Genomic DNA, 27,586 nt, shown 5'->3' with positions numbered 1-27,586 from the left:
GGGAAACCAGTCCTTCTTGTCCACTGTATCTAGGCCCCTCATAATTTTGTACACCTCAATCAAGTCACCCCTCAGCCTCCTCAGTTCCAGGGAAAACAACCCGAGCCGATCCAATCTTTCCTCGTAGCTGCAACCTTCAAGCCCTGACAACATTCTTGTAAATCTTCTCTGTTCTCTCTCCTGAGCAATTATGTCCTTCCTGTAATGTGATGACCAGAACTGCACGCTATACTCCAGCTGCGGCCTAACCAGCGTTCTATACAGTTCCAGCATCACATCCCTGCTTTTCTATTCTATACTGTGGCCAATAAAGGAAAACAATCGATATGCCTTCTTCACCACTCTATCCACCTGTCCTACCACCTTCAGGGACCTGTGGACATGCACTCCAAGGTCTCTCACTTCTTCTACCCCTCTCAATATCCTCCCGTTTATTGTGTATCCCCTCGCTTTATTTGCACACCCCCCACCCCCCCCACCAAATGCAATAGCTCACAATTGTTTGAATTGAATTCCATTTGCCACTTTTCTGCCCACTCAAACAAAATGTTGATACCATTTTGGAGTCCGCAGCTTTCCTCCTCACTATTAACTACACGGCTGCTTTTTGTGTCATCAGCAAATTTCCAAATCATGCCTCCCACATTTAAGTCCAAATCATTAACATATACCACAAATAGCAAGGGACCCAACACCGAGCCTTGTGGAACACCACTGGAAACCACTTTCCATTCACAAAAACATCCGTCGACTACTACACTTTGTTTCCTGTCACTGAGCCAATTCTGGATCCAACCTGTCACATTCCCCTGTATCCCATGGGCTTGCATTTTACTGACCAGTAAACCACATCCACTGCACTACCCTCATCAATCCTCCTTGTTACTTCCTCAAAAAACTCAATTAAGTTAGTAAGACATGACCTTCCCCTAACAAATCCATGCTGACTATCCCTGATTAATCCGTGCCTTTCTAAGTGACAGTTTATCCTATCCCTCAGAATAGATTCCAACAATTTACCCACCACCGAGGTCAGACTGACTGGCCTATAATTACCTGGCTTATCCTTCTCACTCTTTTTAAACAATGGTACAACATCCGCAGATCTCCAATCATCTGGTACCTTGCCTGTATCTAGTGAGGATTTGAAGATGATGCACAGCGCATCTACTATTTCCTCCCTGGCTTCCTTCAACAATCTGGGATGCAATCCATCCAGTCCTGGCAATTTATCCACTTTCATGGATGTCAGACCCTCAAGCACTTGCTCTCTCATTATGCTCATCACATCTAATATTTCACACTCCTCCTCTTTAACTACAATGTCTGCAACAACCCTCTCCTTTGTGAAGGCTGAGACAAGTATTAAAGGTGAAACAAAAACAGAAAATGCTGATAATATTCAGCAGGTCAGGAGAGAGGAATGGAGTTAATGGCTGGAATTTTACACTCCCCCCAGCCCTGGCAGCACGGGCGTAAAATCCTGTGGGAGACGGGGGTGCTATGCCCATTGCCAACCCGCCCTCGCTGCTATATTACCAGCGGCAGGGGAGGTGACAAATGGTCCACCCACCCCAGGCCAATTGAGGCCCCCTAAGCGGCCAATTAATTGCCACTGAAGAGTCTCCCAGTGGCGGATGGACACTTCAGCAAGGAGGCCCACCCTGACGGCCTCCTTGCAGGCTGGGGGGGGGCTGTCCTGATTGGGCACCCTGTGTCCCACAGAGGGTCACCCCCAGCAGCATGGACTGTCCCTACTAAAACTAACCCCACTAACCCCCGCCTCGCCGGGGTCTAGCTGATTGTTCCCAGCAAGGTCCGATCCCTACTTACCTGCATCGTGGCTCCACTCACTGGGTGCAGTCACTACAGTGGCCACTGCTTCTGGATGGCCGCAGCTCTTGGGGGCTGGACTTCCTGCCTCAGAGGGGCAGAGTCTCTATCAAGGCCAATTAAGGGCCTTGGCCTTGCAAAATAGCAGAGTGGCTTCCAAGCCCAGTGGAGGTGAGCTTGTCCCTGACTTTTGAGTGGGGCCACCGCCTGAACGTTAAATTCCAGCCAATGTTTCAGTTCTGATGAAAGGTCAACGACCTGAAACGTTAGCTGTGTTTCTCTCTCCACAAATGCTGTCAAATCTGAATATTTCCAGCATTTTTTGATTTTATTTCAGATTTCCAGCATCTGCAGTATTTTGTTTTTGTTTAAGGATTTAAGGTTTATCAAAATAACTTACGGGCCTATTTAAGTGGTTCCCTTTGTTTCTGCTGCGCTTCACAACTACTTCCACAGTTGGAAGTACAGAGAGGGGAGTATCCACAAATCACTTACGAGTCGAGCAAGAGTTTACAAACCAGATGTCTGCATTGATTACTCACTGTTGACAACTTCAAGACGGTGAAGTGTGTTCCTTTTAGTATCTTTACGCCCACTTCACTGTAAACTTGAACCCACCCAAAACTCCACTGCCCAGGTCCTAACAGGCACCAAGTCCCATTTACCCATCACCCTGTACTCACTGACCTACACTGGTTCCCTGTTCAGAAATGCTTCAAATTTAAAATTTACATCCTTGTTTTCAACTCCCTCCATGGTCTCACCTCTCCCAACCTCTGTAACCTCCCTCAGCGCTACAATCCTCCAAGATCTGCATTTGTCCAATTCTTGCCTCTTAAGCATTCCCCGATTTTAATCACTCCATCACTGGCAGTCATGCATTCAAATATCTGGGTCCCAAGCTCTGGAATTCCTCCCTAAACCTCTCTTTCCTCCTTTAAGACATTCCTTGAAACTTAACTCTTCAATCAAGCTTTTGGACACCTGTACTAATATTTCATGTGGTTTGATGTTCAAGTTTGTTTGATAACACTCCTGTAAATCACCTTGGGATGTCTTATTATGTTAAAGGTACTATATAAATGCAAGCTATTGTTGTAGTGAGGATTTGCACATTACTTGGTGATCTACAAATTACGAATTATAGTCTTGAATATAAAATCAAGCAGCCTAAATTGGTGCCATTAATTTACACCCTGGCTTCCCCACAAAGTAAGCTCGCCCATCTTTGGCCTCCTGAAGACTATCTAGGTTAGTGCACTCCATGGTGAGGTGCAGATCAGCTTGGTTCAAGGTTCAATCCCCAGACTGTCCTGTATTAGCTATCACAGATGGGGAAGAAGCAGGAAGAAATCATGTCTAGTTACACATATGCTGGGGTCTGGGAAGAGCTCACCTGAACCCCCTCCAAGCTGGGGTCTCAAGGTAAGGGTTGCTGCATGAGGGAAGGAAGAAAATGTAACAAATTTTTCTCAAATTGGGAAAAGATAAATGTTTTGAAGCTTTGCTATCAACTTAATTCAAAGTTATCTCATCAAGCTGTAGAGCTGCTTTTCTAAATCTACGTGGAGCACCTGCCTGGTTTTATTTATCCTGTGACTGAACACACTTCCAAGACAAATTCTTGTCATACTTTTGCACCAATGTTTAAACTGAAACTGCATACTTAAGCATTTAAAATGGAAATCCATATGTCAACAGTTACTGGTAATGATGCAGTTGCAGGTTCTGGTCAGTCAGTGGTGCTGTGGAGCAAGTTGCCAAAGTCACCACCAACTCCAGCACCATGTTACAACCACAGCACCAAAGGTTTACAGCACAGGAGGAGGTCATTCATCCCACTGTGTAAGGGTCAGCTGTTAGCAACAACAATCTGAAACTGAGCCACCTGCTCCTGCATTCTCCACATATAACCCTCACTCCGCTTCAAATATTGACCCAACTTTCCTCTAAAGGGTGGATTGGTCTCATGGCAAAGCATTCCAAACTCCCAACAATCCTTTCTAAACAAAAAAATTCCAATAACCTCAAGCTCAGTGATAATGTTAAGTTGATAACTCCATGTCATTAAGTTCCTAAACAGGAGGAAATAGTCTACTTTTATCAAAACCACTCCCTCCTATCGAAACTGCTCAATGTTAAGAACTATTCAATCTCCCCTTAGCCTATTCCTGTATAAACAACATTTAATGTTTGCCCTTTGACTGTGGGCAACGCTGCAGCCAGTTTACTTGTAATGTGTTAAAAAACTGCAAGAACCTTGTGTGTACCTGGATCAACTGCATAAACATCAAAATCCTTGATTCCTTGTTCTTTGAGGAATTCTTCATCGATTATAAAGTTGCCAGTAAATGACTTTGGCTTGCAGAAAATGGCATAGGCAGCATCAGCCATAATGTCAGGTTTCCTGCACTGGCTGCTCACATCCGATCCTCCCAGCATGTCCATTGCAGCTGTATGAATTGCTGGAAGTTGTAAAGAGAGTTAACATACAGTACAATTTTTAAAAAATTGATTAATTTTGTTCCTTTCGATTGCAGAGTAAGATCATAACAGCTATTAGCAATGGGAGAGGAGCTCAGTCCCAGAAAATTACTGGATGCCCAGAAAAGAAGAAAAGAATGGAATGACAACCAACCAGGATACCATTTGACTGCAGGGTGCTGGGTACATATTACAGGTCTCCAGTAATCTTTATTGCAGTAAATCTGGGATCAGGAGTGCAGTTGTGATGTTTAGTTGCCAACACGACTTAGTCTGTCCTCTTGTGGTCATTGCTGTGGGATGGTCCTCATAGGAGGGGAGCAGAGGAATTCTCTCCGGTGTCATGGCCAACAGTTACCTCACAAACGATTGAAAACAAATTATCTGGTCATAGTCATATTGCTGTCTGTGTGGGATGTTGCTGTGTGCAAAGTATATGCATTTCCCTAGGTTACAGAGCCGATTACATTTCAAAAAGTATTTCATTGGCTGTAAAATGTATTTATTTATTTAGATAATGCTTTGGGATGCCCCTAGATGTGAAAAGCACAATATAAATGCAAGACTACCTTTCTTTTAAAGTTCTTAATATGTTTGAAGGTAATCATTGATGGACATTCTTCTAGATTGGCACTTGCTTGGTTGCTTTGTTATCGCAAAAACCATCCCAGGTTAATTCAAGGTCATGAAAACAGTTGGAAATATCTAGTTTTCTTCCTGTTTTCATATACAGTTTTCCACAAAGATTTTTCAGTTCTGAATTGTGATGTTTCATGCAAAGTCTGACACCTGTAGTGTGACATACATTCGTAAAATGTTTATATATAAAGCAGACAGACAGCTGCGTTCTCCATCTATTTTTTTTAAAAATTCAGTCTAGGACAATGGACATCGCTGGCAAGGCCAACATTTATTGCCCATTCCTAGTTGCCCTCGAGAAGATGGTGCTGAGTCACCTTTCTTGAACCGCTGCAGCTTGTGTGATGAAGATGCTCCCGCAGTGCTGTTAGGGATTTGACCCAGCAAACATTAAGGAACGACAATATATTTCCAGTCCGGCCTGGCTTGTGACTTGGAGGGGGTGCTGGCCTCATGCACCTCCTGCCATTTTCTTCCAGGAATTTGCGGGTTTGGAAGGTGCTGCTGAAGCAGCCTTGGCAAGTTACTGTACAGCATCTTGTAGATAGTACACACTACAGCCATGGTGCGCCGATGGTGGAGGGAGTGAAAGTTTAAGGAGATGGCTGGAGTGCCAATCAAGTGGGCTGCTTTATCATGGATGATGTTGAGCTTCTCGAGTGTTATTAGAATTGCACTCATCCAGCTAAGTGGACAGTATTCCATCACACTCCTGATTTGTGCCTTTAGATGGTGGAAAGTCTTTAGGGGAGATACAGCAGAATGTTCCTTATAAAAAGTATTCAAAGAGAATCGAATTTTTATGTATGCATGTACATACCTTATATGTATAAAATTTCCAAAAAAATACAACAGTCCAGATCCACATTTAGATCTCAAAGGCAATTACCTTGAATGACATGAACTTGCACATGTGTTCACACAATTATATTGACTTTTTTTTTTAAAAAGGGGGTAATCTGCTTTGTGACATGAAAACTAAAGAACATTTTCAAAATCAAATACACCTTAATAGAGATCATTCAAAATAAATACTTACAGAATGACATAGTATTATGTAGTATTTACAGTCCAACGTCAATGGCAGTGTTTCTGCTCCACACAAGCCTCCTCCCACCCTTATCTAATCCCATCAATAATATTTATGACCTTGATATTACTGTTGCAAATCAATTTCCTATATAAAAATAGTCACTTTTAGAACTCTGCACAGTATTTAATCCTGACCAATTATCTGTTTATTTTGTCTGACTTCATGTAATTAAGAATACCTGGAAAAATGAGGAACCCTCAACTAATCTCCCATTTATTTTTAATAAAAACATTCATTGATAATATGACAGATGACTGTATTGTTCAGTAGAAAATTGGATTCAGCACAATGTATTCAAAACTCTGCTGAATGTGATTGATGTATATTTAAAAATACTTTTGACTTGATACTGCACCTAAATTTTAATTGTTGAGCCACTGTTGGACAATACTGAAGGTGCCACTTTTAGTCCATTCCATGGCTGAATAATTATGTCACATGACTGAGATGCTACTAAAGGAAACCAAAACTGACCAAATTTCAGGAAGCCATCTACAGGTGTCACTTTCTCCAGCCATTAGACGAAAGCCAATTTGTAATTATATCAGATTTTTTCTCACTCAGTTCTGAATAATTTTCTCACTGGTTAGTGATGACACTGCAGTGATCCCTCACGTTTTTCAATCATATCAGGCTGACTCATAGGAACATAAGAAATAGGAGCAGGAATAGGCCATTCGGTCCCTCAAGCCTGCCCCGCCATTTAATAAGATCATGGCTGATCTGCCCAGACCTCAACTCGCCAATATTTCAAAAATCTATCTACCTCCTCTTTAAATACTTTCAGTGATCTAGCCGCCACAACTCTCTGGGGTAGAGAATTCCAGACATTCACTACCCTCTCAGAGAAGAAATTCCTTCGCATCTCAGTTTTAAAAGAGTGTCCCCTTATTCTGTAACTATGTCCCCAGGTTCGTGATTCCCCCACTGGTGGAAATATCTTCTCAACATCTACCCAGTCAAGCCTCCTCAGAATCTTGTACGTTTCAAAAAAATCACCCCTCATTCTTCTAAACTCTAATGAATAAGGGTCTAACCTGTTTAGCCATTCTTGATAAATCAACTGCTTCATCCCAGGAATCAGCCGAGTGAGTCTCTCTTGAACTGCCTTCAATGCCAGTAAATCCTTTCTTAAATACGGGGACCAAAACTGTATAGAGTACGCCAGGTGCGGCCTCACCAACACCCTGTGCAGTTGCAACAAGTCTTCCCTATTTTTAAACTCCAAGCCCTTAGCAATATAGGCCAAAATTCCATTTGCCTTCTTAACTACTTGCTGCACCTGCATGCTAACCTTTTGTGTTTCATGCACAAGAACACCCAGCTCCCTTTGTGCTGTACTTATTTGGAGTCTCTCTCCATTTAACTAATAGTCTGCCTTTTGATTCTTCTTACCAAAGTGCATGACCTCACATTTTTCTACATTCAACTCCATCTGCCAAGTTTTTGCCCACTCACTCAACTTATCTATATCCCCTTGCAGATTCCTTATGTCCTCATAACAACATGCCCTTCCATCTATTTTTGTATCAGCAGCAAATTTGGATATATTACATTCTGCCCCCTCCTCCAAGTCATTAATATAGATAGTAAATAATCGAGGCCCTAGGACTGATCCTTGTGGCACTCCACTAGTTTCATCTTTCATTTAATGATTGCTACCTTTATCATCTCGCTGATTTCTGTAACACATGACAGGAAGCTCGTTCAGTTGCAACAAACTTATGAGCATCCTAAGTGCAGAGCTATGAGTAGCAGCACCCGGGTTCCAACACACGATTCCCTGCACGTGAGCCATTCATCTCAGCTATGGTTTGGAGGCATGAGGCATCAATGGGCCAACATAGCCCAAAATGTAGCGCTCAGACTTGTCATTCCTAAAGCACAATACTCATACATCAAGAAAATTTTCACAATGCACAGCCTCATTGTGAATAATAACTGGTAAAGCATTAATTTTAATGGCACTTATTCATCCGGTGCAGGTCATGTGCTTTCACATTCAAAATAACAGTTTGGATCAACTTAAGAAACTTGACCACTGCATGGTAGAATTCTTCTGGACACGATAGAAATGGGCAAGTATTTGAATCCTTTTGCACTCCAACTACTAAGGAAACATGTGGCGAGGTTTTCTTTCAATCATCTAGCAAGACCTCTCTTCTGTCAAAACTACTTTGTCTGCAGATGACTCAATGTTTAGTAATTTTTGACCATTTTTTCGTAGAAAGGATCTTGGTTTGTTTTACATTATGTTCAACCCAACTCTCAATGGATTAAAATTACCAGAGAGTCAGTGGGTTGGATGGGGAGGTGGTAGTAATGTGTATTAAAGCCAGTGTGTGAAATGCTGCTACTCATACAGGACTTTGAACAGACACTCATCCCAGGCTCACTGCAAAAAGAGGGTCTAATTCATTTGAGAATAGCAATAGATGGTTTCCAGGGATTCACAACCCCAGGGGAGTGAGCAATATAGTAGACTTGATTGGCAGATCTTCTGGTCAACCCAGGACAGAAGAGAGGATCTAGAACCAAATCCCAATTTTCTGTGTAACAGGAAAGAGCAACAAAAATCTCCGTGTTGGTCGGTCAGCTGAGAGATTCCAAGCAGGTCTCCATTAGGGTTGCCAAGTCCAGTTAGCCACATTGCTGGAAGTTTCATCACATGGCCAACCAGCCCCACACAGTCAAACAGCCATTTTTCCCCCCAACTCCAATCTTTTTCTAACTAATAAACTGAAGGGTTCAAAATAAAATGAAAAATTAGATGGGAAATTCCAAAATTCTGAGCTAGCAGCAATGAAAAAGCAGTGACATATGTCCATGTCAGGATACTGTGAGGCTTGGAGAAGAACCTGGAGGTGACAGTGTTCCTATGTTGTTACTGTTCTGGTCTTTCTCAATGGTAGAAGTCACAGGCTTGGGGGGCGCTGGTGAAGCAGCCTTGGTAAAGTTGCTTCAGCGCATTTTGTCGATGGTACACAATTGTAGCCACTGTGCACCAGTGGCAGACAAGTTGGATGTTGAGTTTAGTGGAGGCGGCTCATTGAGTTCAAGCAATCTGCTTCGCCTACGTGGTGTGGAACTTCCAGAGTGTTGTCACAGTTGCATCCACTCAGGTGAGTGCTGAGCACACTTACGATGCACCTTGGTGTAAATCAAAAATGCTTCAACCAAAGCCAATATAAGTCCTATAGTGAAGAGCCCACCTCCTACTGATGCAGAGGTCAGGTGTTGGATGGTTTGAATTCCACCATGTGACTCGTGACAGCAGTCTTTCAACTCTGCCACTTTGCTTAAAACTTCTTGAAGTGGGAGTGGAATGTCTGCTCAATAATTGGTCTTTGATTCTAATACTGACATCTGGGGATACAGAGAGGAAGGAGAAATGCCAAGAATATTTATTTCTGAGACGAGAGTAACTAAGGATTTGGCTACACCACGATAACTATTGTTGCTTTGAGGGAGGCTAATCCCAACACAGTGGAGGAGGTTATCTTCAGAAGACATTTGTTGGGATTTTTTATGAGGAAGAATGGCACTATGTAAACACCATGGCTGCAGTTAATTTAGTAATGTGCTTCAGCAGTAGTTGGCAAAACACATAATACATCCAGCCAGCGCCTCAGATGGAGCTGGACTTGGGACGCCACGCTAATGTGTGGAATCCTGAGCAATTCCATTCACCCAAATCACTTTTTAGCGGTTTAAGCAGTTGTGGCAAGTTGCTGAAGATGTCGGGGCAGGCTATGCATTTTAAGAAAGTTGTGCAACATTGGGAAGAGTTGTACTTTATGGGTTTCTGTTCCCAAAAGGATGGATCTTGGATGATTTCTGAATCCAGGTACCTAGATTACACAGAATTTCCAGCACAAAAAGGCCATTCTGCCAAACTGATCTTTGACAATGTTTATGCTCCATACGAGCCTCCTCCCACTCCATTTCATCTAATGCCACACATCTTTTAATTCCTTTCTCCCTTATGTACTTTTCTAGCTTCCCCTTAAATGCATCTATGTTATTCGCTTCAACCCCTCCATGTGACAGAGTTCTGCATTCTCACCAAAAAGAAGTTTCTCCTGAATCATTGGATTTATTAGTGACTGACATTTATGACCCTAGTTTTGGATTCCCCCACAAACGGAAACATCTCTATGTCTACCCTATCAAATTCCTTTATTTGGATAGAACTAAAAAAAAAGTTGCCCACGAAGATCTACTGATCTCCATGGTGCAGATCTCCCCTTTCCTGATGGCAGATTGAATCTAGCGCCAAGTAAAAGGGGTCTCCAGGCATCCAGCAACATTGATGTCATCATGCAGGGTAAGCAGCCTATCAGCATTAAGTATTCTCATAGGCAGAAAACCAGGAAGTAAAAACCACTTTTAGTTTTAAATTTTACAGACAACAAAATAAATAAGACATACACATGGGATTAAGGTAGAAGCTAAAATATCACAAACACCCAAAAAAATTATTTCAAAAATATATATGGAGAAATTTGGCGTTCAACAAATATAAAATTACTCTTTCAGGGCCAGTGAGACTGTTTCACAGTAATTATGAACTTAGTACACCTTTAAAAATCCAATTACAGTTCATTCAACAAGGTGCAACTTTTTTCAGGAGTTTTTACAGCAAGGCTAATAGCATAACAGTGGAAGTTCTTGTCAGTTCAATGAATTCTAATTGATTGCATTCTGGGGGATCCTCAACAGCACACATTCTGAAGAAGGGGAGAATCGCCAACAGCAACTTATGGATTGCCGCGTTATTCTGCACATGTGCAGACTCCAGAAGTTGTCGTCAGTTTCAGAGAAGTAATGCCAGCAAAGGCTGACAATTTCACTGTACTTAATACAGCAAAATCTGGGTCAATATTTTAAAGATCTCTACTAAGTCATCCCTCAGCTTTCTATTTTGTAGTGATAAAAGCCCCAGCCTGTTCAGTTTTTCAAGATAATTATAAACTCTCAATTCTGCTATTATCTATGTAAATCTTTTATGCATCCTCTCCAGTATCTCTATAACCTTTTTCTTAAAATATTTAGAGACCAGAACGGTGCAGAGTACTCTTCAGTGCGGTCTACCCATTCGTTTTAATGCTTGGCTCAATTTGCTTTATGTTCAGTTGTCAGTCAGTCCTTTCAACAACCAGGTCCACGATCACGTCTGTGTTAGGAAATCAAACATAGCCTTTGCAGCACCCAAGCTGATGCGAGATGTTTCTGCAATTCTGGGCTCAAGGTGAACATGGGTTGCAAATAAGATTACAACAGCGTCCAGGAACAGAGGGAGAAAACTGTCCAAAATTTCCACTGCCAACTGACAATCCACTAACGCCCTAAGAAGTGGACAGCAGATTAGGGTCAACTGTGATGACCCCTGTAATTGAACAGCTGGCCAATATTCCAAAGCTTGTACAAGAAGAATGGGGGACTGAGGAGAGGTACTGGGCCTGATAGCCACAGAACCCTACCCCAGAAAGTAGTCAACATCTTCAGGAGGGGAAAAGATGCAAATAGCTGAAAAGACGGCACCTAATTATCTCACTATAGCTCCAACAGGCACAAAAATGTACATTGTATTATCTGGAAAAAAAATGAAAATCAAATTGCTCTTACCAGTTTTTGGCCATAAAGCATTAACTGCAATTTCGCCTTTGAATTCCTCAGCCATACCCAGAACACACATCGACATCCCGTATTTAGCCATGGTGTATGCTGAGAGAGAGAGAACAGTTTAGATCATTAGCACTTTAATCAGCCCCTTTTATACCTGGGGCAGAAGGTAAGAAATCTGTCTTTAGCATTGTTCAGACAACTAAAGAACCACAGTATCATACAGCACAGGAGGTGGCCATTCGGCCCATCGTATCTGCGCCAGTTCTTTGAAAGAGCTATCCAATTAATCCCACTCCCCATGCTCTTCGACCATAGCCCTGCAGTTTTTTTTCCTTTTCAAATATTTATCCAATTCTCTTTTGAAAGTTACCACTGAATCCGCTTCCACCTTTCAGGCAGCACATTGTAGCCTCTAACAACTCTCTGCATAAAAAGAAATTCTCATCTCATCTCCGGCTTTTTTTTTTTAAACCAATTATCATAAATCTGTGTCCTCTGTCACTGGGAACAGTTTCTCATTATTTTATCTGTGAAAATTCTTCGCAATTTTGAACACCTCAACCAAATCTCCCCTTTGACACCTCAGCTCTGATTAGAACAACCCCAATTTCTCTATTCTCTCCACGAAGAATACAGTGATAGCACAGAAATATTCCCCATTCTCACCACAGTGGTTCTTGAACCAGATCGGGTTCATGTTCAGCGGAGGACTCAGGTTCAGAATGTGGCCATTTTTACTCTTTTTCAAGTAAGGAATACATAACTTTGACCTAGGGAAAGAGAGAGAAATGAGGTGACAGGCATAGCAAAATCAAACAAATCATCAAATTTAAATGAACATACTGCTCTTTCAAAAGATGAACAGATGCAAAAGCTCAGCTTTTTTTTTTAAAAATAAATTATTTTTAACAAATAATATGGGCCAATCAGGGCTTCCTGCCTATGCATTTTTGTTTGCGTTTCTGTAGCACCTTTCACAACCTCAAGACATCCCAAAGCTCATTAGAGTCAATTCAGTGCTTTTGAAGTGTACAGTGGAACAGGATAATATGAACGTGAACTCATTCGGTAATAAATTGCCTGAACAGTTCGTGGAAGCAGATTCAATAGGAACTTCCAAATAGAAGTGGATAGCTCTTTCAAAGAGATGGCATAGGTACGATGAGTCAAATGGCCTCCTTCTGTACTGCATCATTCTATGATACAATACCAAATGGATCTTCGTTAACGTATAGATAAGGAAAAAGGCTTGGGTGGGATTCATCAGAACAAGTGTTTAAGGATTACTGGATCTATAATTTGCATTAGGAAATACACTGCCTATCATCCAGCCTTCAGAAGGACATTGAGACACTGGGCAAGATTTAGCAACAAGGGACAAAGATTTCTCCAGCATCAGAGATCCAAGTTTTAAACTGAACCTGCTTTCACTTACAAAGTAGTGAAAATCTTTATATTCTGGAAACTACTTTCTGCAAGAAATGGTGTTCTAAAATTACATGGTTTCCATGGAAGGTCAGTCAATTCCACTATCAAGGTGACTCTCAACTGCTAAAAAAATACGGTCCTCTTCTATTGTACTTCAAGGAATAATCAGTATGCATACATTTAATTATTTCTTCCTGAAGGTTCAAATATTTAAAGAGTCGTGAGAAATGGTTCCTTTCTCCTGCTCGCCAACGATAAACAAAATGTCACACATCAGTAAGTGTTGAAGTGTTTTCGGAATACTGCATTCAATAAAATGTTTTAACAAGTTGGGTGTGACTTTGTAAATTTCCAAGCACCCTCAGCAATAATCGGCACATGATTAGAGTAAACGGCTTCATCTGTGGTGGCAGCAGTTAACTAGCACAGGGGATGTTCACGGGTGTTATTGCCTCATGAGGGTTACTTCCTGTCATGCTTGTAATTGGATGTTGTTTCAAACCTGTAAAGATCCAAGGATGAAGCTGACCAGAGTACGAAATATTTTTTTGTACCCAATCACCTTGGACCTTGACAAGCAGCAGCAAAAACGTCAAAAGTCAATGACAAGTGAAGAAGGAAAGAGAAAAGTGCATTTATACAGCACCCTTCACATCCTTGTGATGTTCCAAGGCACTTGGCAGATAATGAAATACAATAGCTGTGAAATCCAACACAGCAAGCTGGGAAACAGAATTTTGGAGGAACTTTGCAGAAACGTTTTGGTGGAACATGTGCTCAGTCATTCTACAGCATCATTCCTCTACTCTAATGTTGCTCCTCATCAATAAAACTTGTGAATGTACGTAGAATTATGTGGAACAAACAGCACAGAAACAAGCCATTTAGACCCAGTTGGTCTATGTCAGTGTTTATTCGCCACATGAGCCTCCTCCCAACTTATTTCATCTCAACACTATCAGCATTTCCCATTCCTTTCTTCCTCATGTGTTTACCTAGCTTTCCCTGAAATGCATCTAGACCATTCACCTCTACTACTCCTTGTGGAAGTGATTCCTAACCACTCTAATGGAAAAAAAAGTAGATATCAAAAAGACTATTAAAAAGATATTTCTATAGCACCTTTCATGAACACTGGACATCTCAAAGTGCTTTATAGCCAATAAAGTACTTTAGAAGTGGAGTCACTGTTGTAATGCAGGAAATGCAGCAGCCAATTTGTGCATAGCAAGCTCCCACAAACAGCAATGTGCTAATGACCAGAAAAACTGTTTTTATGATGTTAATTTGAGGGATACATATTGGCCAGGACACTGGAGATAACCCCCCCTGTTCTTCTTTGAAATAGTGGTCATGGGATCTGTTTTGCCCAACTGAGAGGGCAGACGGGGCCTTGGTTTAATGTCTCATCCAAAAGATGGCATCTGCATAGTGGAGCACTCCTTCAATCCTGCATTGGATTGTCAGCCTTGATTTTTTAAACTAAAGTCCTGGAGTGGAATCTGAATCTGGAACCATGTGTCTTAGAGGCAACTAAGCCACGGCCGACACCTTCAAAGACATTAAAAGCAGCAGCTTCTTCAAGCTTTACATTCAAGGGTGACTTCACCATTCACATTCAACATTCAGTTCTTGGCTTTACATCCCACTAATCATAGAATGGCAGGCCATTCAGCCCATGGTGTCTGTACTGGCTCTTTGGTAGACACATTCAATTAGTCTGACTCCCCATAGCCCTGCCAAGTTTCCTCCTTCAAGTATTTATCCAATTCCTTTTTGAAAGTTATTCTGAATCTGCTTAATCACCTTGTCAGGCAGTGCATTCCAGATCATAATTATATATTTTAAAAAAACATTTCCTCAACTGGCCTCTGCTGCTTTTGCCAATTACCTTAAATCTGTGCCCTCTAATCACCAAGCCTCCTGCTGCTGGAAATACTTTCTCCCCTATAATCTATCAAAACCCTTCATGAATTTTTTCTCTCAAATCTTCTCTCAAGTTTCTCTGCATGACCTAAGATGAACAACTAAGCTGGTAAATCAAAAGCAAAGCAAGCAATGAGACCTCCTCCTCCACGGTGTTTCACTTCAGTGTAACATCGGGCTCTGACTCTAGTTTCAAACTGAATTCACATGATAATTGCAACACTGGTGCAAAGTGAAACCACTGCACGCTAAATGCTCACCCTTAGACATATTCATGAGCCAAGTGCAGCAGTTTCAAGTTTCAAAATTGCCCTTTTTTTGTTCTATTACGTGTCTGAAGTCCTGATCTACCAACATCACACTTGTTTATTTTGTCCATGACTGCCATTTTGTGAACAGAAGACATTTTGTGAAAGTCCCGCCTTCACAGACTAATTATAATACCAAGGATTTTGGTTGTGGCTTCAGTGACGAACAAACAGAAATTGCCCCTTTAAGGAAGTCAGAAACAATATTAGACGACACAAGTGGCCAAAGGTTTGGAACAAAAATATGAAGAAGACGTAATGGTGTATTTCCAGAACAGTAACCTCATCCTTCTTTTTAAATCCCTCCCCTCTGTATCTCTGTAACCTCATCCAACCCTACAATGCTTCAGGATCTCTGCGCTCCTCCAATTCTGGCCTTTTCTGCTGCCCCGATTTTGATCACTCCACCATCAGCAGCCATGCCTTCAGCTGCCTAGACCCTAGTCTTTGGATTTCCCTCTCTAAACCTCAGCCACCTCCCTCTCCTGCTTGAAAGGTTCCTTCATAGTTTTTAGTCACCTTATGTGGTTCAATGTCAAATTTTGTTTAAGTCACCTGTGAAGTGTCTTTGAATATTTTACTCTACTAAAGCTGCTGTATAAATTAAAAAATGGTGCAATAACAACTTGAAAACTTGTGGTTCTTTCCATTATTCAGAGATCTCAACCAGGCCACCAGATGGAGCACTGGACCTATACTGCACATTATATTTGTGTGCAGACACAATTAGAATAATCTCGGGTGCAACCCTTGAGATGCATTAACAATCTATATTGTTCAGTTCTCAGCACCACACCTTAGGAAGGATATTCTGGTCTTGGATGGAGTGCAGTGGAGATTTATCAAAATGACAGCTGGACTCCAAGGGTTACAGTACGAGAAGTGATTACACAAACTACTGTTTTATTCATTGGACGTTAGAAGGTTCAGGAGTGATTTGATCAAAGTTTTGAAGATATTACGAGCAACAGATAGGGTACACAGAAACTATTTCCTCTGTTGGGGAATCTAGGACTAAGGGACACAGTCTGAAAATTAGAGTCAGCGCTTTCAGGAGTGAAGTTAGGAAACATACAAAGGGAGGTAGAAGATTGGAACTCTCTTCCACAAATGGCAAGAGAAGCTAGATCAATAGTTATTTTTAAATCTGAGATTGATAGATTTTTATTAACGCAAGGTGTTAAGGGATATGGGACCAAAGTATGGAGTTAGATTGCAGATCAACCATGAATGGTGGAACTGGCTCACTCAAGGGGGCGAAATGGCCTGTACCTGTTCATACATTCCTACATTCAGTCACTAAAAGCTGGTCTTGCAGGCACCTTTCTGCTTTCAAAGATTTTTTTTTAAAATTAGAGCTTAATTATGCAGTCAACCTCCTCTTAAGCCAGGATTTTGTGGCAGATTTCATTTAAAGAACACTTTTAACAGCTTACAAAGTAGAAAACAATAACAAAAACAATTACTGGAAAGGGACTAGATGGGCTTTTTTTTGGGGTGCACAAAAAGCAGAATCCTCAAGCGAGAGGACCCCAGATAATGCAATGAGGTCACAGAAGGGATTTCTAGACATTAATGTGACAAATCTCCTATGTCCAATGTTACGAACAGCATTTCCTAAAGGTGTGTTCCTTCAGTTACCACTTCACCCTCACTTCACATGGTCAAGTGGTGTTCTATGGTGAGGAACGAGGAGTAATACCTGATCCTAATTCTTATGTACCCAAACCCGCAACCTCTACAACCTAGAAGGGAGAGGGCAGCAAGCACATGAGAACACCACCGCCTGCAAGATCCCCTCCAAGTCACACACCATCCTGACATGGAAATATATTGGTTGTTCCTTCGTGATTGCTGGTTTAAAATCCAGGAACTCCCCACCTTACAGCACTGTGGTCGTACCTTCAGCACATGGACTGCAACGGTTTAATAAAGTGGCTCACCACCACCTTCTTGAGTGCAATTACGGATAGACAACAATGCTGGTCATGTTTGTGACATTGGTATCCCGAGAGTGAATTTTAAAAACCCATGTTTTCATTGTCAGTTGGTCTGACTTTTATCTCATTTAAATTTATCCAGGCAAATTGCTCAAAACAGCAAAAGTTAAATATGCGGAAGTTAGCAGTACAGAAGGAAGTGGCGTGGAAGTTGGAACATTACCAGGGAAAACCATTGAACCGGACACTTGAAATGGGTTCAACTGCAAATTAGCTGAGGTTAAATTAGATTAGAGATATCTCTGAGATGAACTTTCACATCCTTATTCCCATGCGTCGTGCCTTCAACTGATAGGGCCTTAAACTCAAATTCTCTCCTTCAATCTCTTTGCCTCTCTCTCTTCCTATAAAAGGCTTCTTAAAAACTACCTCTCATGTCCAAATATCTGAGGTGGCTAGGTGTCAAATTTTCTTGAATAACACTTGTGAAGCACCTTGGGATGTTTTATAATGTAAAAGGTACTATACATATGCAAGTTATTGATCATTATGTTGCAATGCAATGCACAGCCAATTAAGCATATTTTTTATGAAGCAGTGTATTCATTGTTGCTTTGTAGGTCAATACTGGATCTAATTTGCATGAAGTCCAACTAACACTGAGATACATGACCAATTTAACCTATTTGATCAGGATGATGGCACTGTCCATCTTGTAATACAATGGGTCTTTGTATTGTTTTTGCTACAATTTACCCCCATCTCTCTCTCACATCAAGCACCAACCATGGCAGAGACACGTGCACAATAGGTTGTCCAACCTTATGCAACCTTATGGTTGCTCTTCAGCTGGTTACTGGGAGGTGCCCAGCATCATCCCAGTGACCCGAGAACCAATTTTGGCTCATTGCAGCGATGTAGACATCAAAATCAACTACCCATGCTTCATTCTTACCAGACTGCCACCACTTACAGCTGCAGGATTCTGACTCAAGTGGTTGAGGTCACATTACCAACACCAAGCATGGGAATGGGCCTCAATGCTGCGTACTGGGACACAGATAACGCCATGTAATTAGCCATTTATAACTTGTCCTTTTGTAGGCTACTTTGATAAGATTGATCTTATTTGTATTAGTGTACAACTCCCATTGCTATTGAATGATCAGAATGTGGAACTCACTACCACATGGAGTGGTTGTGGTTGAGGCAAACAGTAGAGACGCATTTAAGAGGAAGCTAGATAAACACATGGTGAGAGACGGCATACATGGAGTATAAACATTGGCATAGACCAGTTGGGCCCAATGGCCTAATTCTGTGCTGAAAATTCTATGTCTTGTAGGCATCCTGTCCTAGATCCTTTGGGGGAACAGATAGTCATGACTTACAATTCTTTCCAAGTTGCACAACTTTCTTAAAATGCACATCCTGGTCCACGTTCTTCAACAGATGTTGCCACAATCACTTGAAATACTAATTCTCTGTAATGTCCCTTGTCCCCCACACTTAATCATTCTTGCAAGCTGTTTTGTCCTTGTGCCATGCACCATCTGTTATGCTGGGAGTAGAACTTGCTGCCAAAGCAATGCCCAAGCTGCTCAAAACTAATCTAAACTCCACTCAAATGTTTTGCTATCAACAACATTGCCAAAATAAGGAATTGAGCTTGCGGGCACACATGGGAAAGGGTGTGAGGGGTGCACAGAGAGGGAGCGCAGCGGCTGGACAGGAGGGAAAGAAAGCGGGGGCGGGGGGGGCAAGAGGGCATGGACGCGCAGGAAGGCGCTCATAGGTAAGGGGGCGAGGGAGAGCCCTCAAGGGCGTGAGGGAAAGCAAGAGTGTACGATAGAGAGTGCGCAAGACGTGGTTGTGTGGAGTGCTGAGAAATGGCGTGCAAAACCTTAGTGCTCAACCAAGCGGTTGTCTCTGAGTTCAGAGCAATACTTAATGCTTTAAATCTGATGTCCAAGAACCAAATCATCCTCCATTTTAATCATGCTGTGCTGATCTTATGCAAATCTGTATGAGCAAATTTCATTTCACAAAGTAGTAAATAGTGCAAATTGCTTTGTGATATGTTTCTGCGCAGGTGAAAAATTTATGCAAACATCTGCAGCACTGCACTCTTGGATCATGATATTAATAGCACTGTAACTACAGCAACCAAAAAATGTCCCGAGGGGTGTGTGTGTTTTAAATGAGTGAATCACGTTGCTAAGCTCCACCTTATTCCATGCATACAATAGGATACAGTAATCACAGAAATATAAAGTTTTGGTTTCTTGCATTTTCCCATTTCGCCCTCAACTAATTATGTAAAATATATTGAAGAGTCAGTGTTGCAGCTGGTATAAAACTGATTTAGTATGAAAGACTGAACACATCTTTTATTAACTATTTTTGAGAGTGCGGACAACTTCACCGAGGGAAAAATCGTTTCCAGGCAGCCGTGGCTCAGTTGGTTGCACTCTCTTCTGAGCCAGAAGGTTGTGGGTTCAAGTTCCACTCCAGAGATTTGAGCAGAAAATCCAGCTGACACTCCAGTGCAGTACTGAGGGTGCGCCAGTGTTGGAGGTGCCATCTTTTGGATGAGATATTAAACAGAGGCCCTGTATACCATCTCAGGTGGACAAAACAGATCCCATGACCATTATTTGGAAGAAAAGCAGGAGAGTTATCCCTGGTGTCCTCACCAATATCTATCCCTCAACCAACATCACCAAAACAGATTATCTGGCCATTTATCGCACGAGTGTTTATGGGAGCTTACTGTGCACAAATTGGCTGCCACGTTTCCTGTTTCTAACAGTGTAACACTTCAGAAGTAATTCATTGGCTGTAAATTGCTATGGGAGAGCCTGAGGTCATGAAAGGCTCTATAGAAAAGAAAGTTGCCCTTCCTTTTTACTGACAGAAGCAATACGATAGCAATCTTATCCTCAACATGCATCTTAAGTGACTTCCCGAAGACTCATTGTCAGTTTTAGCTCCTCCAACATTTTGAATGAAATGTTTAATTTTTAAAAAAATGTAAACATACAAACGGAATCTAGCAGAGGGTTTCAAAGCACAAAATTATGTTTTCTGAACTAGTTAAAGTTGCTTTTAGCAATAGTGTGAAAACAATGAGGCCAGGAATATTGCGCATTGTGAAGTGTCAGCTGAACAACGCGTTTTATTTCCCTCTGACAGGGTACATGGAGGAAATTTATAAAAACGTTTTGTTTGACATGCTCAAACAAAGGGCTACAGGAATCTCAGTCTCTGGCTTTGTATTATCACCAGCTGCAGCTGTCAAAATGGACAAGAGCAGTGTAATATAAGGCTATTGCACAGTCTGCTTATCGCAGTGCCTGCATCAGGACCAACTGGAAAAACACCTACATTTCCTTTACTGCTCATCAATAAACCACAGATTGTTGTTTAATGTGTGAGCACAAGAGGAAAAGTTAAATCCATCCATCAAGCATGCCATAGAAAAGAAAGCGAGCTTGAATTTAGGATTGCTGATGTTACAACCGCTCAGGACAAATCCCCCACTCAAAATATATGATTCTGATTGCGGTGGGAGCAACGCACTGTCAATTCAGTCCCGTCGCTCTACAGGTCGCATCATATTTCTTCTAAGCTTTCCAAATCGAAGAAAGCAGCAGCCTAATTGAAACAATCTAGTAACCCCCAAATGAAGCGAACCAAATCTTAAGATAACAAATTAACTATTATTTAAAAAAATTAAAATCTTAAACACTAAGATAAACCAATATCTAAAGATCTTATAACTTATTTTAAAAATCTAACTCCCGCATTCTCATACATACACTGAAACTAACAGTAGTGTAATTTTTAATTAGCTGCCTGAAAAAATAGAAAAAAATAAAGTCTTTGCAGATTACACTCCTGATGAACGGTGTTCAAATAGAATACAGTCAAAGTTCACTTGCAGTCTTCTAAGGTTCGATGAGAAAAAGGCTTTCAGAGATAAAGGTTCACCAGTTCAGTTCGGCAATTGTAGTATTAAACTCTTTTTTCCAGCGATGAACACAGCAGATCAATAATTTGTTGTGAAAGAATAAAACCATTTTTTCTTATTTCTTTAAGGAATTAATGTGGCTTGAAGCTTTTTAAAATTTTGAGAGAGAAACTACAAAGGGTTTAAATTGACTTTGAGAGCTCTCCTTCCTTCACATGCTTGAACAGCCTGTCAACTTTCCAAACCAGTTTTTTGCCAGTCTGTTTTCAAAAGTCAAAACTGATACATTGAATCTCTGTGTGCTCTCTCTCTGTATGGTTGTTGCCTGGCAACGAGAATGCACTTAGGCTCACAGAGTCCGGAGCTTGCTGCGTTAAAGATGTACTAATCTTTTACAGCCTTAAAGGCGCACTGCAATATTTCCTGAGGAAAGAGGGAAAAAAAAGCACAGGACCATGACACAGATCTGTCCAGTCTCTTCCAGTATATCTGCTGCTGACCTTCTGTTATTGCCTCTGTATCAGACAGATGTGAAATACAGCGCGCTCAAATAAATTAGTTAATGAGGACTCAAAAAAAATGTTTTCATAATATGTCTTATGTTTGGAACAGGTTAAGAGTGCATTGTCACACTCACTGTAAGCAATTTCGCCACTGCAACTATGCTAAAGTTAGCACATCAACAAAGAACTTGCACTTATATAGCAGGTTCTATCACCTCATGTCATTCCAAAACACTTTACAGACAGTGAAACACTTCTGGAGTGTTGTAACTGGTTCAACGTAGGGAAAAACAGCAGTCTGTCCTGAGGGAGAGCTGCCCGTCAGAAGTGCCGTCTTTTGGATGAGAAGTTAAACTTGAGGCCCTGTCTGTCCTCGCAGGTGGGTGTAAAATATCCCCAACGTCTTGGCCAATAATTATCCCTCAAACATCATCGCTACAGCAGATGATCTGGTCGTTATCACATTGCTACTTGTGGGATCTTGCTGTGTGCAAATTGGCTGCTGTGTTTCCTACATAAATGCCAGTTGTTGCTCTTGTAGTTAAGTCATATACTAGGCCACAAAACGGCAACTATTTTCATCAGCAAATCTACTTCATGCATGCATTTTAGCTTCTCTTCCCTTTCTTTTGGGCCTCCTTATCTCGAGAGACAATGGATACGCGCCTGGAGGTGGTCAGTGGTTTGTGAAGCAGCGCCTGGAGTGGCGATAAAGGCCAATTCTGGAGTGACAGGCTCTTCCACAGGTGCTGCAGAGAAATTTGTTTGTCGGGGCTGTTGCACAGTTGGCTCTCCCCTTGCGCCTCTGTCTTTTTTCCTGCCAACTACTAAGTCTCTTCGACTCGCCACAATTTAGCCCTGTCTTTATGGCTGCCCGCCAGCTCTGGCAATCTCTGGCAACTGACTCCCACGACTTGTGATCAATGTCACACGATTTCATGTCGCGTTTGCAGACGTCTTTATAGCGGAGACATGGACGGCCGGTGGGTCTGATACCAGTGGCGAGCTCGCTGTACAATGTGTCTTTGGGGATCCTGCCATCTTCCATGCGGCTCACATGGCCAAGCCATCTCAAGCGCCGCTGACTCAGTAGTGTGTATAAGCTGGGGGTGTTGGCCGCTTCAAGGACTTCTGTGTTGGAGATATAGTCCTGCCACCTGATGCCAAGTATTCTCCGAAGGCAGCGAAGATGGAATGAATTGAGACGTCGCTCTTGGCTGGCATACGTTGTCCAGGCCTCGCTGCCGCAGAGCAAGGTACTGAGGACACAGGCCTGATACACTCGGACTTTTGTGTTCCGTATCAGTGCGCCATTTTCCCACACTCTCTTGGCCAGTCTGGACATAGCAGTGGAAGCCTTACCCATGCGCTTGTTGATTTCTGCATCTAGAGACAGGTTACTGGTGATAGTTGAGCCTAGGTAGGTGAACTCTTGAACCACTTCCAGAGCGTGGTCGCCAATATTGATGGATGGAGCATTTCTGACATCCTGCCCCATGATGTTCGTTTTCTTGAGGCTGATGGTTAGGCCAAATTCATTGCAGGCAGACGCAAACCTGTCGATGAGACTCTGCAGGCACTCTTCAGTGTGAGATGTTAAAGCAGCATCGTCAGCAAAGAGGAGTTCTCTGATGATGACTTTCCGTACTTTGGACTTCGCTCTTAGACGGGCAAGGTTGAACAACCTGCCCCCTGATCTTGTGTGGAGGAAAATTCCTTCTTCAGAGGATTTGAACGCATGTGAAAGCAGCAGGGAGAAGAAAATCCCAAAAAGTGTGGGTGCGAGAACACAGCCCTGTTTCACACCACTCAGGATAGGAAAGGGCTCTGATGAGGAGCCACCATGTTGAATTGTGCCTTTCATATTGTCATGGAATGAGGTGATGATACTTAGTAGCTTTGGTGGACATCCGATCTTCTCTAGTAGTCTGAAGAGACCACGTCTGCTGACGAGGTCAAAGGCTTTGGTGAGATCAATGAAAGCAATGTAGAGGGGCATCTGTTGTTCACGGCATTTCTCCTGTATCTGACGAAAGGAGAACAGCATGTCAATGGTCGATCTCTCTGCACGAAAGCCACACTGTGCCTCAGGGTAGACGCGCTCGGCCAGCTTCTGGAGCCTGTTCAGAGCGACTCGAGCAAAGACTTTCCCCACTATGCTGAGCAGGGAGATTCCACGGTAGTTGTTGCAGTCACCGCGGTCACCTTTGTTTTTATAGAGGGTGATGATGTTGGCATCGCGCATGTCCTGGGGTACTGCTCCCTCGTCCCAGCACAGGCATAGCAGTTCATGTAGTGCTGAGAGTATAGCAGGCTTGGCACTCTTGATTATTTCAGGGGTAATGCTGTCCTTCCCAGGGGCTTTTCCGCTGGCTAGGGAATCAATGGCATCACTGAGTTCCGATTTGGTTGGCTGTATGTCCAGCTCATCCATGACTGGTAGAGGCTGGGCTGCATTGAGGGCAGTCTCAGTGACAGCATTCTCCCTGGAGTACAGTTCTAGGTAGTGCTCAACCCAGCGGTCCATGTTTGCGTTGGTCAGTGATTATGTCCCCCGATTTAGATTTGAGGGGGGCGATCTTCTTGATGGTTGGCCCAAGAGCTCTCTTCATGCCATCATACATTCCTCTGATGTTTCCGGTGTCTGAGGCCAGCTGAATATGACTGCATAGGTGTTGCCAGTAGTCGTTTGCGCAACGCCTAGCTGTTCTTTGTGCAGTACTTCTGGCTGCTTTAAGTGCTGCGGATGTTAAATCGCTGGGGGCTTTCTTGTAGTTCAACAGTGCAATGCGCTTAGCGGCTATGACAGGTTCCAGCTCTTCATTATGAGATTGAAACCAGTCTGCATTTCTCTTCGCATTTTTGCCGTAGGTGGTCAAAGCTGACTCATAGATGGCGTCTCTGATGTGGGCCCACTTGCTCTCAGCATCCCCTGTGGGAGTGTTTTGAAGGGCTGTTACAAGTGAATTTAGAAATTTTTGTAACAGCTGTGGGTGAGAAATTCTGCTCGTGTTGATGCGCGGGTGGCCCTTCTGCTTGGAATGATGCAACTTCTTTGGTCTGAGTCTAACCTTGCTGCACACCAGGGAGTGGTCGATGTCGCAGTCCGCACTGTGGAAGCTGCGTGTGATTTGAACACTGTTTAAGGCGGCTCGCCTTGTGACAATGAGGTCTAGCTGGTGCCAACGACGTGATCTTGGGTGCCTCCATGAAACCTGGTGACAGGGTTTAGTGTGAAAGAACGAGTTGGTGATGCAGAGGTTATGATAGGTACACAACTCAAGCAGTCTCTGCCCGTTCTCATTCATCCTTCCAACGCCATAGCGCCCAAGGCAGGAGGGCCATGAGTCATGGTCGGCCCCAACCCTGGCATTAAAGTCCCCCAGCAGGAATAGGTGTTCGGTGTTGGGGATGCTGCTAATGATGTTATGGAGTTGTTCATAGAACTGGTCTTTAGCTTCAGGTGGGGAGCAGAGTGTTGGAGCATAGATGCTGAGTAGGTGTACTGGACCAGAGGTGGTGAGCAGTCGGATGGACAGTATGCGTTCCGAGCCATTTGAGGGAGGCTCTATCATGCTGAGCAAGGAGTTTCTGATGGCGAAGCCCACTCCATGCTGTCTTGGTTCTTCAGGATCCCTGCCCTGCCAGAAGAAGGTGTAGTCTTGCTCTGCTAGAGAGCCACTCGCGGGGAGGCGAGTCTCCTGAAGTGCTGCAATGTCCACATTGAATCTACTGAGCTCGTTGTTAATGATGGCGGTCTTCCGAGAATCGTTGATTTGTGTAAGGTCTTCCGACAGGCCAGGACACATAGTTCTGACGTTCCAGCTTGCAAAGCGAAGGGCTGGTACCTTCTTTCCTTTTTTCATGTTGTTTGGTGCGGTGTATCAGTCCACCTTTCGGGCAATGCCCCTGAGCTCCAAGCACCCATTGAAGCAGGCAGACTGTGGCGGGACAGAACCTTATTGACCGGGGGCTGCCCGGTTTGAGGCGGGCGGTAGCTGTCCAGTGAGGTGCAATGACCTCTCCCACCGACAAAGGCAACCCGTGGCGCCCAGTTTCTACGCCAATTTATCTGGACTTATAACCCGTAACTGCTGCCTTCCGTGTTGTTTTAGTCGCTGTGAGGCAACTATGGAGTGACCTCTCCATGGCGCATGCCTGGGCAAATTTATGGAGGTTGAGAGTTGCCCAGTCGTCAAAACCCCCCTCTCGGCCTTTCTGGTGGGGTCCAAAGGAGTGCAGGACACGACGTTTGGCACCAGTATGGCTGCAGGAACTGCCGGAAACATGCCAAAGGTGACACATGACCGCCTACGGGGTTCCGCTCCGGATTTTCTGTTAGGGTTTACTCCCTTAGCCTTGGTCTCTCCCGAGACGCCCACAAGACAGTGGGGTTGTTGGGGCCCCTACACAGGTGTCGGATGGTGCCGGTCGGAGGAGGGGATGCAAGGGGGAGGGGTAGAGGGAGGGGGTGGGGGGGGGGTGGTGCAGGGGAAGGGGGTGCGGGGTGAAGATGGTGCAAGGGGGGGCGGGCTGGGATGGGGTTGTGAGGGGGTGAGCTGAGAGGGTGGAGCAGGGAAGGGGACGGGGGTGGGGGGGGGGGGGGGGTGGAAGGGGGGTAAAGGGGGGGGAAGCTGGTGCAGTTAATAAGCCATTTCCTCAGTGCCCACCATCGACGTCCGGAAAGCTCATCCACGTCCTTCGGGAGGTGAAGCATCATTTGGCAGACTTAGAGGTGATTACATTTGCTAAGGGTTTTTTTTTTTGCAGTGGTTTAAATAAAGGCATGCAGCATTGCCGACAGTGCGCTGCAGATGCTCTCCGAGCCATCTCCCGCGGGCGCTTTGAAGTTGCGGCCGGGGGGGGCCGTTCGTGGATTTTTTGGGTGTTCGGGGCACCTTTTCTCAGGACTTCTCTCGGGTCCCGCAGCTCCTTCTTCACCTCTTCCCTTATCTAGCTATAAATCACATATTTTCCCCTCAGCTGTACATTTTTTTTATTTTTAGAGATACAGCACTGAAACAGGCCCTTCGGCCCACCAAGTCTGTGCCGACCAACAACGACCCATTTATTCTAACCCTACAGTAATCCCATATTCCCTATCACCTCCCTACACTAGGGGCAATTTACAACAGCCAATTTACCTATTACCTGCAAGTCGTTTGGCTTGTGGGAGGAAACCGGAGCACGTGGCGAAAACCCACGCAGACACAGGGAGAACTTGCAAACTCCACACAGGCAGTACCCAGAATCGAAGCCAGGTCCCTGGAGCTGTGAGGCCATGGTGCTAACCACTGCGCCACTGTGCCGCCCATGCATCAAAAGCAAGCCATCAAACAATGACTTGACACTTTTACTTAGCAGATGAATCACAGAGCAACAACTATCATTTTCATAGCGCCTTTATATGGTAAAACATTACCAACGCACTTCAAAAAGTAACAAAATTTGACACTGAGGCACATAAGGAGATTGTGGCCGTAATTTTTACCCACCCCAGTGAGCTGGATGGCGTAATATTGAATGGGTGACTCCGGTAGGCCTTCCCCACCCACCCCACTTTACCGAGGGCGAGGGGGGGCGAAAATCACGCCGCCCACCTCAGGGCAATCAAAACCCTTAAGTGGCCACTTAACGGCCTTCGCCGGCCTCCACAGGGATTTTAATTGTGGCGAGCAGGCGTCCTGGAGCCGGGAAAGGCTGCCCGGTGAGACTTGTCAGCCTCTCCGCGTCCCGGGGAGGGGAGCTGACAATCAGGCCACCTGCACTTCCCCAACTACCTTCTGGACCCAAGACGCCCCCCTTCCCCCCAAATGACCACCCTTGCCTGG

The 27,586-nt window shown here is 43.6% G+C and overlaps 1 protein-coding gene across 1 annotated transcript in view; it reads right to left on the bottom strand.

Moving 5' to 3' along the window:
* The window catches only part of hsdl2 (hydroxysteroid dehydrogenase like 2), a 118,599-nt gene that overhangs the window by 13,443 nt on the left and 77,570 nt on the right, over positions 1-27,586 (bottom strand). Inside the window, exons 5-7 of the mRNA XM_068030662.1 lie at positions 12,344-12,447; positions 11,678-11,776; positions 4,104-4,298 (exon numbers count right to left, since the gene is read on the bottom strand). Of these exons, the coding sequence (XP_067886763.1) occupies positions 4,104-4,298; positions 11,678-11,776; positions 12,344-12,447 (398 nt within the window). The remainder of the gene's footprint in view (positions 1-4,103; positions 4,299-11,677; positions 11,777-12,343; positions 12,448-27,586) is intronic.

The sequence above is a fragment of the Heterodontus francisci genome, chromosome 4 (assembly GCF_036365525.1).
Source record: "Heterodontus francisci isolate sHetFra1 chromosome 4, sHetFra1.hap1, whole genome shotgun sequence".
Taxonomy (NCBI): Eukaryota; Metazoa; Chordata; class Chondrichthyes; order Heterodontiformes; family Heterodontidae; genus Heterodontus; species Heterodontus francisci.
Note: the sequence above shows the minus strand (reverse complement) of the source record. Positions and strands in the feature narration are given on the sequence as shown.